At 43.7% G+C, this 19254-nt stretch overlaps 1 protein-coding gene across 1 annotated transcript; it reads right to left on the reverse strand.

Moving 5' to 3' along the window:
* Positions 1-538: 538 nt before the first annotated feature.
* rybpb (RING1 and YY1 binding protein b) lies at positions 539-18598 on the reverse strand. The gene is made up of 5 exons (XM_084037770.1): positions 18424-18598; positions 17704-17829; positions 4406-4714; positions 4218-4316; positions 539-3897 (listed from the first exon to the last, which is right to left on the reverse strand). Exons 1-5 carry the CDS (start codon positions 18447-18449, stop codon positions 3648-3650), a joined length of 810 nt encoding a protein of 269 aa, XP_083893896.1. The 5' UTR covers positions 18450-18598; the 3' UTR covers positions 539-3647.
* Between the last annotated feature and the right edge of the window lie 656 nt (positions 18599-19254).

The raw sequence follows: 19254 nt of genomic DNA on the forward strand, positions 1-19254 counted from the left end.
TTGAATGATGGAAATCAAGAGGAATAAAAAAGTTTTGGAATTAAAAAATGCCACAAAACTTTTTAATTAAAGTAGTTTGGACAAAGTGTATTAATGAATGAACCAGAGGGAATCATGAATAACCTCATCACCGAAGTGGATCTGCTTTTAAAACCAATGTGAGCTTCCACTCTTCTCCTCGGTGGACGTGCTGGCTGGATCATCAGTGGCGACAGAGGAACGCAGCCATTGGCTGGAGCCTCCAGATGGCACATTAGCGGGCTGCTAACCAGCCTCTGGAGGGAGACAAGATTGAAAGCTGTTGTCAATATGAGGGCTCCCTCATGTCATGTGTCACTATGCTGTTGAGTCTTCCTCTACTATGAACACACACACTCCCCGGGACATGTCAATCAATAGTCTGCCGTCTCAGATCCATACACACTTCCTCTCATCGGACGGTGCGTGAAGCAACCGAGGATCTCAACTTACGTGCGTCTGTTAATGCATGAATGTGGATCATAAGCGTCAATAAAAACGACACAAAGCAGACAGAAAGTAAGATAACTTTAACAATTTTATTTGTGAAAAACTACAAGCAAAATTCATAAATAGACGTTTCTATTTGAAGCGGAGGAAAAATGATCAGGTTAGCCTATAAGCGCAAAGTCGTGCACATGCCAGAAACATGTATTATTTTAACATTATAAGCTAGACAAGGAGCCGTGATCTGCTGAAAATGCCGACATTTCCACACCAGGAACATAATGTGACCATTTCACAAGGGGAAACAATGACACATCAGCTATAAGTTTAAAACAAACGAAAAAAAACCTGCATTAAACAAAGAATGGATTATTGTACTGTCCCTAAAACTTTTTTTCCTTTTTTTTTCTTTTTAAAACTGAGCAATAACTTTAAAAGCATTGTACAAGACATTGTTATAGCAAGAAATGAGTTTGTATAATACACTTAATTGGAAATTCACGGTAAAGGTTATACAGTCAGTAAACAAGCCTTCTATATTTGGGTCTCTGACAAACTAAAAAGCTAAAAAATGTAACCATCTTTACACAGTAAATTAAGGTTACTGGTCGCACACAAGAACAGAACTGCTTGCGCGGAAAAGGAAACAGGAAACAAAAGACTTCAGCTCCAATGCCATCATTCATAGTGTTTGCTTTTGCACCTTTTTAAAATTCTATTTACAAGCAATAATTAATATACTCAGCAAATGGCCATTTGTCAATAATTTAACAATGAATCCTTTCTGTTGGAGTACTCAGTCAAGTGAATGTGGTTGCAGATAAGGCAGGTGAAAAGATGGCTTTTTAGGCCCATTTCTAATAGATTGCATTACAAAGCAGGTTTTTTTTTCCCTCAGTAAAAATTGGACAAAACATTTTTTCCCCCTCAGAGCAAACAGTCCCACATTTTTTTTTGTTTGTTCTATTCACATTGCTTTTCCTCACTTTGAACACTGATTCCATATTTGTATGCAATAAAGTACGTAATTACATATTAACCATAGCTTTAGAAGAGCAGGAAAAAAAAAACCTCATGAACACATTATCTCTTGGACTTCAAACATTGCTTACGACACACATGATTATCATCCCCCACGTGGGGGACTAAAAGCTTTGCAGTTTCACACGTGTGAAATTGCAAAGCTTTTAGTCAACACGGATCAGATCCTGCGCCTCAGATGCTCGTAGGATGTATCGAGTTTTGGGGGACTTGGTTTAGCTCACCTAACCCTGGTTTTAGTTGCCCTGGGAGCAGCTCAACTGGTGAGTTGGGGCCTCTGTTAGGGGAGCGACATGCACTGTGGTAGTCCAGCAGAGTGAAGAGAGGGGGGGACCCAGTAGACCCAGAGCTCTTCTTAGCTATACCCACCCACCCACACCCAGTCCGCTTCTCCTCTCCTGCACGAGTTCACCCATTGGGTGTGGAGCCGCTAGTGTTCTTTGACTCGGCTCACAGCTTCGACAGTTCTCTGCCCCTAATTTAGCCGTGCACAGAGACAAGTGGACAATAAGAACACCATTTACATGGATTATATTAGTCTTTATTTAAACTGTTATTCATCTCACACATTAGATAATTGCATTTCAAATTGTTATTTATCTGTCTATGTATCATGTCATTATGAAATTCCTTTGGTCCTTCAATAAATAAAACTAAGATATCATATACACATTTATTCTTTATACAATTTCATACAGTTAAAAGGAAATTATGTTGGTCTAGTATCAGCTAAGGTGAAAAGTGAATTTAAAACCCTTAAATAAGCCTTGCTGTTCTAAAAATTGAAAGAGCAATATGAACTACTGCAATTTTTTTTTGCCTTCACTGACAGGAGTCTTAAATTAATTTAAAACAAATAAAAAAAAAGCCAACTGAATAGTCAATCTTTGCAAATTGTTTCACGTTGAGAGAATGAAGATTCAAAGTAGTCTTCCGGACAGAAACAATGAAATCGATTCACAACAGCTTGACACAACGGGTCTATTTTACAGTTCCACATGGTTTTACCATGTGGAACTGCGTGTAATCATCCTTCAGTCACCACAGAAACAAACTCTGGCAAACAAACTCAAGAGCTGAGCAACAGCTCTACCTCCAGCCAGAAAACTCAATATCCAAGTACGGAATGCAGAAAATATCAACAGCTTTTAGTGTTTTACACAACAGCCTATACTGTACAGTTATGGACATAAGATACTGTATAAGAGATCTGCTATAGCATACTAAATCATAGACAGTCTAGTTGAAAGAGTCAGATGTTTGAACCTCGGGTGACCTTCTTCTGATGCACACTGACCTGTACAGAACAAGACGGACCTGATGGAGGTCCCGACAGTGTTCAGAGTGAGACAGTGTTATTGAGAAAAGTGAATGAGAATTTGATTCATCAGCACTCCGTCACATTGAGTGAATGAGCAATCCCAGATCTGCAAAACCGCTTCACAGTGTATCTAGCACCAGTGTGTGTGTGTGTGTGTGTGTGTGTGTGTGTGTGTGTGTGTGTGTGTGTGTGTGTGTGTGTGTGTGTGTGTGTGTGTGTGTGTGTGTGTGTGTGTGTATGTATGTGATGTGTGCATCTGTGTGACTCGAGTCTTGTCCTATCATCTTCAATTTGCAATAAAAACACTGAAGGAATGATCGATCGGCAGGGCTACACAGCAAAGCTTCAACATAAAAAAAGGAGAATATCAAAGTATACAGGTGCAACAGGTAATAAATAAGGGTAGTAATAGTTTAAAGTTATTGAAATGACGGTGGTTATTGTGCCCAGCGGAGAATTCTTCTTTACAAAAACAAAACAAAAATATGTCGACTTGGCCTCACATCCACATACAAATATAAAACAATACATACAAGTGTCTGGATGCTACCGCAGGGGAGGTTGGGGGATGGGGGGCGTTATTCCTTGTAGCCCAGTTCTCCTTGCCTGTGTCACGGGCGTTCATTTCCCCAGCAGGTGCACTGTACTGTTCCTCTCATACATCCAGCTCCTCTCAGCATCCAGGGGTGGTCATGGAATGGAGGCAGGGCACTGATGGGAAAGGTGAAATCTCTCCCCCAATGGGATCCATAGTGTCCAGAAACGTGGGAGGGGTGGGGGGAGTGAAGCGGGACGAGGACGGGAGGGAAGGGATATGGCCTCAGAACGACTCATCGTGCCCCACAGAGAGATCCCCTTTAGGTGTGGAGGCCCGCGATGAGCCCTTGTCCATGCTCTCGGAGCCGGAGCTCTGGTGCTGTTGTTCGGAGCCCGCGCTGGACGTGATGGTGGACGAGGACGTGGAGGAGGAGCGGGTCTTCTCCTTAAAGTCTGTTATGATCACCGTCACGTTCCCTACGGTGATAGCCAACTGCTGGGCAGTGCTCCGATCAATGTTCTTCAGTTTGGGCCTGAGGGATACAGACAGACGGTTATAACCAGAAATCGCAACCACAATATGTGTGTCTCGGCAACAACAAGGGGGAGGCTGCCAGCATTGTGGGGGCGGTTACACTAAATTGCTCAATTCATCGGGTGACACATGAACCGTCAGTGCGGGTGTATATAAAGTGAGAGTGGGTGTTTAGTGTAAAAGATCATTTGTGAATCATTTGAGGTTTCCCACTTGCCTTGTGCTGCATAACTTTCTCTAAAAAGAAGTGCTGTGTAGTCATCAATGTGAAACCATGTGTTCTGCCAAAGACGCAGAGAACGAGAGCGTGCTACGCACCTGGAGATGTGAGAGTTCTTGTTGGTCTTGGTTGCCGATTTGCCAGACTGTATGCTGTGTTTATCACTGGGTGGGCTCTGATGGTTGTCTGATTTGGGTCTGGAGGAAAACGGACAAACACCAGTGAGGATAATACCAGCACAGAAGACACCTAAAGACACAAGTGAAGGCTCGACATGTACACTGACCTGGTCTTTTTGCTGCTGGGCTTCTTCGTGACGGCCGGGCTTATTTCCTTCTCTCTGTCGGGTTTGTCTTTGATTGGCTGTTGTTCAGTGTCACTCTTTTCCTTCTCAGGAGGGTCTGCCTCTGGACTCACCATCTCCGGACGCTCAACCTCTGGGCGTCCCTCTCCATTGGCACGCTCTCCCTCGCCCTCCAGGCGCTCTTTGTCTGTGCGCTCACTTCTCTCCCTCCGCTCCTTCTTGGGCGGCGGAGGCATCGGGTACTGTTGAGCCACCTGCTGGGCAACCAGCTGGGAGTTGATCCTGGGTTTCCTGTGGAGGAGATCCAAGGCACAGAGATGGATTAGCCTTGTAGTGGAGCTGTGAACTGACTCCTGGCTACACACCAACACAGTCACACTACGGCTGACAAAGAGAGGTGGCTGAACCTACAGGCCGGCGAGGGACTGCTGGATTGGGGGGGCAAGGGATTGCTGCAGAGGTTTACACAGCGTCTTCCTGGTGGAGCCGCTCTGTTTTGAGGGCTAATCTCATTAGCTCACGGCTGTAATGAAATGAATGCACAGGACCACAAGGTGGGACATTTGCAGCACGTCACTTAGGTCCTCTAATCTGATTACTGCAGGGTTGGCCCCATTTGTCACAGACTGAGATTCAGTTGGACATGGTGTCGCTGCTCCACTCGCTGAGCTCACCAGCAACCATAGAGCCATCGTTTTTGACTCGTTTTCAAACGCATACGTACACACAAACCTTAACCATATCTTCTCGTTAGATCATTCTAATTCCCAGCGTTTCCCTTTAATTACCTAGACTGCGACTGGCTGCCAAAGTCTATTCTGTTCTGTCAGTTTTATAATGAACCCAAATATTTTTACACTTCTCAACGGGTGGTCTGGCTGGCACTCTCCAGACAGATTTCTTTCACTGTCGTGCACAGCGACCGGCTCTAGTCCACTTCTGAAATTTAAAGTGGCTTGTAGCTCCTCTTAAAGTGATTAAATTATTTAATAGAGCACAAGGTAACAATACTATGTTACAAGTACAAGTCCTGCATTTTACTTGAGTAAAAGTACAAAAGTAGTAAGTAAAATATACTATATATAAACTATATATGTACCTAAGGTAAAAGTATACTCTTAATACAATATATTATACAGAATGGCCCATTTCAATTACTTTATTTACAGTAGGCCTTTATCATTGGCTTTCATTGATTGATGCTAGTAAAGGTGGAGCTAAGTCTGACTACTCTATGTATTTAATTATTAGGCTATATACACACTACTTAAGTAGTAGTGGTAGACTCAATGTGCTTCACAATTAAAAGCAAAAGATCATACTTAACAAAAACAAACAATAAAAATAAGTGTGGTGAAGTTAAAAGTGCATTCCCTCAGATGTAGTTGATGGAAGCAAAAAGTTACATACAATGGAAAAACAACTTCCTCAAAATAGTACGTCAACTTCCGCAATGGCGCTGTCAGTCAGGGTGGCGTTATCAGCTGTAAGCACTGTAGGAGAGCAGTGTACTAACAGCAGGTTGGCTCAACAAAGCAAAGAGAAGCTCAGATAACAACACACAGAGGTAGAGCAACATCATTTTCTGCTCAGGTAGGTATTACTCCACTATATATTTATACAGCAATAGTTGTTTGCTTTGTTAAAAACTGTCCCTTTAAGTGCAGTACTTGAGTAGCCTTAATGTATTGAGTTACATTCCACCACTGCTTTAGCACAACATTGTTTACAAGAGCACAAGGTTCTTCATAGATCCAGCCCCTAATTCTGCTCTCAAAGTGCACAAGATTGATGCACTTAACTTTAAAATGGACAAAATGTCCTTCCCTGGACCCCCGGAGAAGGTCTGAGGTCCATCCACCATACTCTCACAAAGTCGTGTGGGAAACATTGTATTCAGCAAAAACAATAAAAAGCAAGAATGAAAAATGTCACACATAATTTTAAAGAAAACCACTGATTTCCTGAAAGAGGCACTTCACAAAAAAACCCGTCCTTTTCTGAAAACATCTTTTCCATTGTGGTGTATCACCACTGAACTGTTACGCACATACATGCAGCAAGAGCAGCATCTTTCTCCATCAGCTGTGCAGATAAACAAGGCCTAAAAATGTGAGGGTGAGTGTGTTGCCTGAGCCAACACACACACCTGCAGCATAATGGACACCAGCTGGCAGCATCTGGGGGGGAAGCAGAGGACTTGGGGGGAGAGGGGAGGATGACTGCAGCCTTCCAGAGACTTCAACTCAGCTGAGACCAAACTGCAGCCAGCAACATGGATAATCACAGGCCAGAACTGGGCAAGCATGGTGAGGAGTTAACCACAAGTACGCTCACACACACAAACACGCAGTTGAAAAGCTTGCATGCAAACAAATAGCTTGGCACAGCTCGATTGCTGCTCAGACGGCCTTTCGACAGGAACACAAGTTATACTTGCTCGTTATGTATACATAATTCTTCCAAATTCTCTTCTTGGCAGCAAGAGTTTTTGTTATACCCCAGCAGTGTAGAGGAGGTCACTTGATCCTCGAGACTGCTTTAGGAGACCTGTGGTCAAGTAGCAAGTCTTTAAAGTTGTCAAAACGCTAAGCATCAGGCCAGATAAATAAGTGCTTCTGCTGGAAATTGAAGCTTTCACTGTGAAAACAAATGCTTTGGCTTTGCCTTTGAGTATGGTCTGAGAGTGGATGCATGTGGCAAAAACTAAGGAAGCTCAATAGTATGTCACACTGATGACACCGATGTCGGTGGCTTGCTGCGGAGTGGTTTTCTGACAGCTGCTTAAGTGGTTAGCCTCCGTCTTTAAATTTGGCAACATCGTATTGACAGGCCAGTTACTCTTGTTTCTGCACTTCTATCTCTGCACAGCTTTCACCATTGACACTCCACTCAACCCCTCTGTGCCTTAGTAGCCAAGCACTTCGAAAGTCTTCACAATCTTTTCCAGCTTTATTTCTTCACTGGTCCATCAAGCTCATTTAGTGTCAACCTGCTGCGGCCTATTCCGGACAGACCGGGTATTTCCTTGAGGAGTGGGTGTCGGTGTGCAGCGACCAATTTGGCATAATAGAGAATCATGCCATTATGTTCTCACTACACTCCATCAATATACCAGCTGTGGTGAATGCTGTGGAGCCCTGAGCAGCTGATCCAGTATCCATTAGGTGCCTTGTTCTCTGAAGTAAATGTAAGCAAGATATGGGAGGGACATTTATTTTCCATCCCATTCTAGCTTCATCATTGCCAATGCTGTCCTGTTCCCATTCAATTGATCCCCATTCCATTTAGATCTAGAGTAATTACTTTCAGGGTTATCCCTACCTATCCAACTCACAGACCTGTGTATTATTGGCCACCACCTTGGTTGAAAATTCTGACATAAGCGTGTTTTTTTTTGGCACCAACACCATTGTGCCTTTTATCAACTGCTTTGATTCACTTAAACCATGCATATGCACATCACGCTGGTGATGAGTGTGGAAACAACAGGGAATGATATTTCGTTTTTAGTCATTTGTGAGGCAAACAAATGTGTTTTTGTCATTAAAGGCCATTTAGCTTGATCCATTGAGTAAAACGGACTGGATATCAAGCCAGAGTAATGCCAGTGACCTCCTCGTCTGCTGACAGCACACTCTCTCTCCCTAGCACAGTCCTGCTTTTAGCGGAGCAAACAGTTCTTGCTAACAGAGGCTGCATCGACTTGCATTATTGTTAATTGAATCTCTATTTAGTAAAAGTGACTGCTGGGTGAAGGTAAATAACCCTATCATGATGTGTTCATATGTAATCTTGTAAAAATGTAGTTTTTGGCAAGAAACATGAAAAATACAATTGTTTGAAAGATAAGTTTTCATATATAATAGATATCAGAGAGGGAACAATGGCCTGAAAACTAGTGCTTAGCAGCTTATAAAACATAATTAAAACTATTTATGCAAAGAGTTTTGGAATCAATCGAGTACTTAAAAAAATAATTCTTATCATTTTAATTGTGTTTATTTTATGCAAATAGCAATTGTACATAATGGCAATAAAAAAGTTTTAAAATAATTTTTCGGGGTGGTCCCAGGAGAAAGATAACAGTGTTCTTTAATTAAACGTCTAGGACAATGGACAAAAGAGAGAGGTTAATGACAATAGTAGGCTATTTCAACATCTTTAAACTATCACTGCAACTCCGTATGGGGAAGTTTAATAGAATGTCTCCTATAGTCTAACACTGTCTCAATAAAGCAGCCAGCCAGGTGAGAGTGATCAGGAGGAAAGTGAGGGTCAGTCTGAAACTTGAACCAGAGCAGGATGAGCGATTATGCAAATGACAAATAAAGAAATATTGAGGGATAGCATAATTAGTACAAATTAACCTTTTCTTTTTCATACTTAACAGTCAGCACAGAAAGCACGGAGCAGGTGGCTATAAACCAGCATGGACCAAAAGTCATAGTTGATGGGATGTTGTGTGTCCTCTTCAGAAAACACAATCCCTCATACTATGTTCATTATGTAAAGCAGCAACTGTAAAAGGTGCCCGCACAAACTGTTTACACCACACACGCTACTATATCCTGGTAAAGCCTTGACCTCCCATGTTGAGTATTTATTCATCGTACTAAATAAGTAACTATACTCTGCAATACTTTTAAAATGATTATGTGATTAGGTTGATAACTAATTAATTAGGAAGTGATAATGTTGAGTTTACGGCATTGGACCTCCTTGCTTGTGCTGCTGACACAACAGCAATTATAATTCCCTGCAGACTTCTGAGCCTTGCCATTCCATGTCCCATTCCCATTTAGATGACACCTCCAGATTCCTGATCCAAAACCCGTTGGGAAATCATCAACATGTCACTGAGAAAGTGTGAGAAAGATTTGGGGAGGCATCTTGAGCAACATGAGGAAAATGAAGACCGCAAAGCTACAATAATGAAATGTGCTCACAGGCCCCTCGTAAAAAAAATATTTGTCTCTGTAACCCACAGCCACGAGTAAACCGTTTGGGAACGCAGACGGCATCCAACAGGACCAGAAATCATTTTGTTGGCAGTGAGAGCTGGTAGCCAAGGAGGTGGTGCATGTGTGATTGATTGAGCGATAAGCTCCACGCCTCTTTTGCCTGTTGCGGAGTTGAAACCCTGGTCAGAGCCTGAGATTTGTGTCAGCAGCAGTGCAGCAGAAGCAGCCCCACTAGTTAAGCAGTGATTCAGTGCCTGCTGTAAGTCAGCCATGATTTGCTGCTGGCATGATAGAGCCACTGCTCTCTTTGCCACATTATTTATTTACTGATCACTCATCATGGCTTTGCACTGCAATGTTCTGTGGCTCATTAACATGGCTGGTGTTATGCATGACACTACGTGTGCGTTACTTGCATTCATTAATGGTGCCCCTCAACAGCTGGAAAAAAGTCCCCCCCCCCCCGCCTACAAATATACTACATACTTAAAAATGGTTTATAATTCAATTATATCTGTCAAAGTTGTTGAGCATAGAATGTACTAATTAAACTATCACTTATCAGAAAATACTCTACAACTGAATAGGATTTCGCAAACATCCAAATAAAATATGAAACCTCTATGTTTCACAAGAGGTACTGGCATTGATCCTGGGAGCAGGACCAGGAGTGAACTCTAGGGCCCAAATGCTGAGCTTGCTCCAACTTCCCACTGCTGCCAATAATGCTGGGGATTCAGTTTGAGTGAGAGTGTCAAGTGTGTAAAGCCTGCTGTCGAATCACTTCCCACTGTGAGGGCTTACAGCTTATTACCTCCCCTTCGCACAACAATAGGCCATGATTGACAGTTCCTTCTATGCTTGGCCCCGAATTTCCACCGTCTGGGGGAGGGAGGGGTGGGGAGAGTCCCTCCGTAGGATGCCCTGAAATAGCTATCATCACGCTTAAAAGCTTCTAATTCAGTCAGACTGACACCCATAGTTAGACTGCTCCTCTCAGCCTGAACCATCCCAGAGGCCGACACACCTATGCTCAGCTGGTGCTCTCGCTGTTTCACAGGAGGTCTTTCAACAGAAAACCAGAAACATTGAGCCAGAGAGACAGAGTTTAAAGAGAGATAGAGTTAAATACAGATATAGACAGATAGACAGATAGATAGATAGACAGATAGATAGATAGATAGATAGATAGATAGATAGATAGATAGATAGATAGATAGATAGATAGATAGATAGATAGATAGATAGATAGATAGATAGATAGATAGATAGATAGATAGATAGATAGATGCAGGAAAGCCCTCATTAACACAGCTCTTTTATTTGAAGTGCTGTGTGGAGGACAAGCAATTATTTCCTGCCAGGCTGAGTGAATGCAGTGTCAGACAGCTGAGCGAAGAGAAGGGAGGGAGTGAGACAGACAACAGTATTCTTTGACCATGGACAGCCCACTGAAGAGCTCAGACTATTTAACATCACCCACTCCCTCATACAGACTTTGTAAATAACCACATTGACACAGTATGAACGTGGGCTCCTTGTTTTCAACAATGTACAAAGTTGTTCACAAACATGAATCCTCTATCCCACCAACACACACACACACACACACACACACACACACACACACACACACACACACACACACACACACACACACACACACACACACACACACACACACACACACACACACACACACACACACACACACACACACACACACACACACACACACACACACACACACACACACACACACACACACACACACACACACACACAGGACTGAAAGGCCATCACTGCCTCAGCCTGGAGCACATTTCTCAGATCCAGCATGTGACAATGCCACAGGGCTTTAGTTTGATCACAGCACCTCCCTATGACGTGCTGGCAGCCATGTAATCGATGATCTACATGCACTCTGTGTCAACACTTGCTGTACGCCATGATCATTATGTAGAAACGCGCAATTCTCTCCCCTTCCCCCCCCACCAGCATGGAAGGTGACGGAGCAGAGCAGAGCTGCCTGCGTTGCTTCAAATTTGTTAACCAGCCAGTGGGTCTACATCTGTACGCTCTATTGTTCTATTGTAGGGTAGAGCTCTGCATGGCCACTGCCTGACAACACTCTTCATGGAATGTGACATGTGCGTGTGTTGGATTACGTAATTATCAGTATTTACGGTTATCCGTGCATCACTTCATCATAAATTCACTATTAATGGAGGAACTAGAGGTGAAAAATGACTCATACTAATGAATCATGCAAGTAATTATTTGAATAAAAGTGATCACGGCTTTTGGTTTCACAAATACTTGCTAGCTTTCTTGTTTTAATAATAGGGTTTCGTTGTCAATGAATCTGTCAATTATGTCAACTGTCAGTGTAAACCATCAGAAATTCTATATGTTGTCCTTTTACTTTGTTATTGTTGCCTAAAATGGTTATTTCCACAAAAATACACACTTACACAAATAGATTATTGGCAAGTAGTTTTAATTATGTATTACAAGCTGCTTCGAGCTAGTGCTGAAAAGTTAAATTCCCTCTCTGATGACTATTGTATTTGATATTGCTTTGAGAAGTGCTATGATTCTCACGAAATACTACATGTTTAAGATTACATTTGATCATGACAATGTTGAAAAAAGACAAAACAGCACTGGACCGTGGGACTTGTGTATCCCTGTGAGGAAGTTTTTGATCAGCTGGAGCCTGAGGTGACTGGAGCAGTGTTGTCACCTCCAGCCATCCATGGGTAAAGTAATCTGTGTGAGTGAGTGTGCTGTGGAGGTTGAATGAGGACAGCACCTGAAGAGCAGCCTGGGGCTATAGCGCTTCTCAATTCATTCCCACTGCCCACCAGAGGCATTAACCATTCATCCCTTCGCCAGTCGCTTCCAGTCAGGACTTTGAGGGCTTAATGTTACCGTCGCCACCCCCCTACTCTCCCCTCCACCTTACACTCCGTGTGGGGATCTGTGGATCTCACACCATGTTTCCACCTGGTGCTCCGTTCAGACAGCAAGCTCTCAGAAAGCATCTACACCCCATACCCCAAACATTTGTGTACAAGACAACTCATTTTCACACTGACAACTCTTTCAGGCTATGAACGACATGGAATTGGGCAGATTGACAGCGAGTCATTGCAAAGGCACTAAGCACGTATGAGCTCCTTCTATCAGCAGCACCGTGTCACACTGCTCCACATCAGTCATTTGTTGTCCTCCTCTCCACTGCCTCTCCATCATTCTCTTTGTTTTCTTCTCTGCTCTCTTTCCACTTTCTCCCTGTGCATTATCCCCCTCCCGCCACCCAGCCTAAATCCTGCACGCTTTAAGTAGGTCGTCTTCACCTCTCTTCACCCTCTCTCCTGTTGTTTGCCTCTGGAGAGCGTGAGTTATCTGTCAAGTAGATCCGGTCACCCCATCTTGTTGCTGTCCCGTCATCTTCGTTCCCATTTGCTTTAGTATAAACAGAGCATGGAATAAATTTGCAGAACTGCCAAAGGGGACGCTGCACCTTCACAGCAGGCCCTCATCTTCTAATCAAGGGAACAACATTAAGCGAGCGAACACAAAAATCAAGTGAGGACATCCGACACCATGAGATCAAACACAAAGCTGCTACTGATTACTGCAGCCACAAACCAACATATTTACATTTTTGATGTGTATCTTCTTCATAAGACAAAACTACACTTGAGACAAAACCACAGCTCAACAGGCCCTGCCCCCCTCCCACACACACACACACACACACACACACACACACACACACACACACACACACACACACACACACACGCGCTCTTAACAATTACTCCACAATGTAATGTTCTTAACATGCATAAAGTATATTTTGGATTCAGTCTCGATCTGAAGCGAATGACATGTCAAACGGTGCCGTTCTTTCCCCATGCATGGATGGTGGTGCCGGTAGAAACAGAAGAGGCTGTCCAGTCGTGCTCTCTCCCTCCCTGGGTAAAGATGTGCTATAGCCCCTGGAGACTCTTGGCTGAGTGAGCACATCCCCCTCGCAGCCATCCATACCACACACATAAATGTCCAGACTCTGTCCCTTCACCACTCTGTTTCTCCCCGTGTCCTCTCTTGCACTCGTCTTCTCTTTTCTCCTTAGCTAGCTGTGACTCCACACTTAACAACTCCCTCACTCCTTGTCCTCATATGCCTCTTTCTGTATTTTCCCCGAGACTCCTCACTCCCTCACGTCACACTCATTTGCCTCATCTTTTTGTGAGGGGAGGAGCCCCGATTCAGCAGCTCTCTCAACATTTCTCTGTTTTGTCAGATTGCCAAATTGGCTACTGTATTTAATCACTCACACTGCCAAATCCCATGAAGTAATTAAGAACTTATAAATCTGGCAATTAACATGTAAAGATTAGGGCTCCCCGCTCATGCTTAGGGTTTTAGTGCAGATGCTGATAATGCTGGATAAGCAAAAGCAGTTTCCTCTGAGCAGGGGCTGCTGTGGGGGCAGGGGGTAGGCGAGGAAGTGCAGATATAAATTGAGCGCCAGCATGTCCCTCTTATGTAATTCCATTATCCTAGACAATTTGCCTTAATGTGACAGTGGTAGAATCCACGGATTATAATGGCTCTATTCCATCATTGTAAGAGACAGAAAGGCACACACGGCAACACACACAAACACACACCGCAATCATTTTCCAATAATTGTGCAGCCTCAACACTTACACAAAGACAGAGATGCACTTTTACTTGTGTAGCCCCACTACTAACTTGTGGCTTTATGGTTGGGTTACTTGATCCATTAGGATTCTGGTTATCAATTCTGCATTTAACTTTCACAATCTGTGGATTTATGGGCTTCTCATATGGTCATATTACAAAGCCACAGACTAAATGAAAAACAGATTTACTTAAGTACATTAACATCTACAGAGTCATGGACAATTGCAGTAACTGCCTATGGTTGTCTCATGAAAGTTTGCCAGATGTGATCGGAAAAACATCTGTAAGTCACCTTAAAATTGTTCTTTCTTGTGACAAAATGAATGTGTGTTCATTACTCAGACGTCACAAGCTACAGGTGACTAAAAAAACAGACTTGTTATTATTTACAGCGTGGCTTCACCTGTTATCCGAGTGCAATAAAAGTTGTCTCGTGATAACCTACAAAAAATGCAACATGTCATTGATTTAGCTCATGCTTTGTTTTAGTAAGTATTCAGGATCGGTGTCCTTTCAGTAGTCAGAGTTTCAGATAAATTGGGCACGTTTAGGTTGGTTTATTTAATCCAGTCAGAGCACTGCGTTTGCTAACCAGCGAGAGACACCCATTTGTTCTGTTTTATATAAAGCAGATGGAATTTACTTGAAATGGTTGACAACTGAGCAACAGCGCACAGATAACAGCAAAGCAGTCAAAGACTGCGGTACCTCAAGACTTCCTGTGATCCCCACCATCAATCAACTTTAGAGGGCTCCTAATGGTTTCTCCCTGGGCCCCGGGGCTGACAGAGGTGCATACCAAACACCACCACAAAGCAAACTGCTGCACAGCAACATGGTGTCACATTCACGCAGCGATCAGGTTCAGATGCCAGAAAAATTTAAATACGATATCATGCGGCTCACAGGGGATGCTAATGTAAGCCAGTCTCCAATTACCAAAGAGGCAGGCACCGACTGCAGAGACCGAACACTCGGGCTACTTGGACTTGTAGATTAGCAGTGAGGTCAGGTGCAAAAAGCCGAGTGCTTTCTTGTTTAAGAGTCAAGAGTGGCAAAGGCTACATTTAGCTTACTTGAGTATCGTGTTACATCACTGAGTTGGACTGGGTCAACAGGTTCGTTAGTCAGCGCTGGGCTGGGGAGTACGGGGCCTCTCACTGCATGCTGATGCCACAGCTAGAGTTTTGCCCTCATTAACACACTCTTGCGTCCATTTGCACAAATCAGAGCTGCGTGACCCACAGTTACCTAGCTTACCTACTGCTGGCAGAGGGACAAAGTGCAGCCCAAGCCTTTTCGCAGAGTAAGCCACTGTCTCTCACTCATTTTTGTGTAGTCTCTATCAACACCTGTAGAAACAGCTGGTGTCTCACTGGCTCAGTGCACACAGTGAGGGATGGCTGTATCAAGCTCAAGGGGGTGGAATTATACATTCGATCTTGAATTTCACGTAGGACAGGCTGGTAGGCTCTCGGTGACTCAACGTGCAGCATTTAACCGCGTCACCGCACAAAACGTCTGCTGACTACTACCTGTTGTACTAATGGCTTTTCAGGAATGGACAGATGTATGTGTGATATTTCAGCTGCACCCTTCCCCTCCTTACTATGTTCAAATACAGTCAACACAGTCTGACCTTTGTGCCAGGACACAGGAAAAGAAAACTACATGTTTAGACTTTGGAAGAAGTGTGCGGAAGGATTTCGCTTCCAGATATTCACATCACTCACAACAAGCCATTTCAAACAATGCTTAAACACAAACTTGTCACGATGACTGCAAAGATCAATGCCTCTCTAAATTCACCCTACGTTTTAATTAACACAAACAGAGGATTCAAATCAAATTTCAACTTTGTGGCAAGAAATGTTTTGGCTCCTGCCAGCAGTGAGGAACTCTAATTAGTGAACACACGTGTCCCTGTGCATAAAAGCACATTCAAAGTAGAGCCTCAGATAATAGCAGCGAGACAAACATTCACACATAGCCTTAAGTGTGAATCATTTTAACTGAGAGCACATTGCTTTGTCCCATGCTTTGCTGTATTACATCAAACAGTGAAGAAAAGACAGCTAATTAGTACTCATTAGAATAAGAGGCAGCCGCACAACTACACAATTGCATTAATCAAAGGTTAACTATTCACATCAAACGGGAATGTGTGACAACCACTCCTGTGATGTCATGTGCTCCCATTTGCCAAATAGAGGCAACTGGGCTGTTGCCAAAGCACAGTGGCAGGATGGCTACGACATGCTTGCCTCTGCTTCCTGTTTCGCGCAGCCTGCATCATCATCTGTGGTCTTAAGCTACACGCAGCTAAGAAAAGATCATAGGGGGAGGGGAGCCAGACAATTAAGACTGAGCTCAATCTTCTAGATTTTCAGTAAACCAGTGAATGTTCTCCCCGTTCGTGGTGTGCCAAGGGTGTCATCTGAGTCACTTATTGTAAAACCACAGCTGGAAAGGTTAGAGTGCAGGGGACTTGTCAACAAACCCACAAATGACTCATCTGTCTCTCAGTCCCATCATGCACTGATGACATGAGTAAACAAACTCACAGTGGCACACGATACTTGTCATCAAAAACATTCCCCTGATCAGGGGGAGGAAGCGTCAGCATACACAAAACTGAAGGGAATCCCGTCATGACATTTAAGTCATACAATGATTGTATCTCTGTTTCCCATAAGATGCAGCATTCTGCTGATGTCACACATTTCATTCTGAGGAAATCTCGGGGGAAATGTCTGGGACATACGAGCCTGTTGCTATAAATTCTGCTATGTTGAACCATTTTCTGAAACCAAACTTGAGTGATTTCCTTGTTTGTGGCAGATTGGAACATGATTAATCATAGACAAATGTGTGGACTGACATAAAAAAAAAAAAAAGTGATTAACTTAAAATTGAGGGGGATAAAAACAGGTCAACCTACTGAACAGTCATGCCATGTCAGACAGGAAACGGCGTGACAAACTACATGGGACACGGTAGATGAACAAGGATATTTGTGTGCACATCAGTTTGTTATCAGTTATCCTGATAACAAGCATATAACCGAATAAAAAACAACAACATAATCATCTCCTTGCTGAACGTCCACATCATGCACAAAACATCTGGCTTATGTCAAGACCATTAACAGAACCTCCGCAATCCTACAGGTAGGTGAGAGGCACACGCGCGCATTCACCTCGTTTCACTCCGTGGAAAAAAAAAGCCCTCCCTTTCGCTGTTGATGCACTGTAGCTGTACAGCCATCATGAAGTCTGGTCCCTCTTCCCCACCCCACCCCCCCTCTGGCTAGTGAAGCAGCCAGCCTACCTAGACGAACGCATAAAAGCAGTGCAATGTTAGTCGCATAAAATGAGAAACTACGGAGGAGCCGGACAACGGCGGGAGACGACCATCAACAAGTCCGCGTTCGCTCACAGACAAATGGGCTGTCGATCAAAGTTGTCATCCCCTTAAATTGCGATGCAATGCTGCTGCAGCCAGCCAAGCAGGGGAAAACGAGACGCTCAGACGAGAGCGAGAGAGAGACAGGGAGAGACAGAGAGAGAGAGAGAGAGCGCGCTACGTTACCTTGTGGATGTGCCCTTCCTCACATCGCAGATGCTGCATTTGAAAGCCTCGGCGGTGTTCCTGAAGGTGCAGACGCTACAGTCCCAGTACCCGTCATCAGCGGTCTGTTTGGCTTGTCTTTTTGGCCTGACAAATGTTAAGGTCAAGTTAGTTTTTTTGGGAAATGCCACCAATATATTTCATGAATTCACAAGAGGGGGGATTGTGACAAACGCAACGCGCCGTGTAATACGCGAGCTACGGAGCGCAGGCATAAATCATGGTGTTGTCATCAATTTTGGGTTCGAGTCCCGGCAAGTAGAGCTCCCGGGTTGACAAATCCCCACAGTGGCGAAGCTCCACACCGTCCGATTGTATCGCCAGCTAGGCTAGCAGGCAGGCGAGCGGTGCTAAAATTCTCGGCATCGAAGCTTAGCATGTCGGCTAACAAAACCAATATCAAACAATGTCAATTTCGACATTGACCCTCCGAAAGGCTTCGTCGAGACGGAAGAGCGTTTCGGGGAATGCCAGGCGTATGCTCTGAAAAATTTCCCTTTGTCTGTTAAGTGACTGGGTTGTAGGGAGCGAGAAGCCGCCATAGTGACTGCACTATTCTAGCTAGCCGTGGCATACCAACTGAAAAAGGGAGAAACGATCCCCGTGTGAGGGAAACGCATCCGAATATCGAGCCCAACACGCACAAAACAAGTAGAAATGGGCAGTGGGTGGTCACGTTACCTGGTAGGGCTCTTCTTGTCGCCCATGGTGAAGAATAGTCCTCGGAAATAAGAAGAAAAAAGGGCCTCCTTTAATTGTCAGTGAGTGTAGTGGGTTCCAGATAGAGCCGCTGCTGAAGCTGTTGGCAGACAGGCTCCACTCAGCGCTGGCTCGAGGCACGGCACAGCGACTGCACTACACCACGTGGCCGCCATCCAGCCAATCAGAGCGCGAGTCGGTTTAAAAGTCTGGATGGATGTTTAGTAGCTATTTTAATAACTACTAGAGAAATTTGACAGACCTCCCTTCACCTCAACCCACACACAAATGCTACATAAAGATTACATTGTTGGAATGGTCATATTGCTCACGATGCTTGCAATCAAACCGGTGTATATGGAACTTTTAAAACACACAATTGATTTACAAGACAGAAGAGGAGGGAAAAAGGGGAACGAAAGGAAACAACACACCCACACAGTAGAAGCAATTAGAAAAAAGAAAAGTAGAAGAAGAGAAACACATTATTTCAGGTTTGTCAAAAGTATGAATATGTCATTATATATATATAAAAAACAAAATCCTGTTAAAAAAAAATGCAGCCAGCACATGCTGTTTCGACAGGTGTTGAGTTTTAGATTCCAATCTATGGAAAAACCATCTGGCTGATCACAACAGCATTCATGTTGATTTAGGATTAATAATAATACTATAAGTAGTATTACAGGTGTATCCATGATGGACCAACTCTTTTTGACTACAAAAGCAAGGAGTATTATACAAAAGCATCACAGGATTAATCACACCTTGCTGGTTGAACCTGTTGAGAGAGCGACAATCTGAATAGTTCTC

This window comes from Eutrigla gurnardus (assembly GCF_963514095.1).
Source record: "Eutrigla gurnardus genome assembly, chromosome: 2".
Taxonomy (NCBI): Eukaryota; Metazoa; Chordata; class Actinopteri; order Perciformes; family Triglidae; genus Eutrigla; species Eutrigla gurnardus.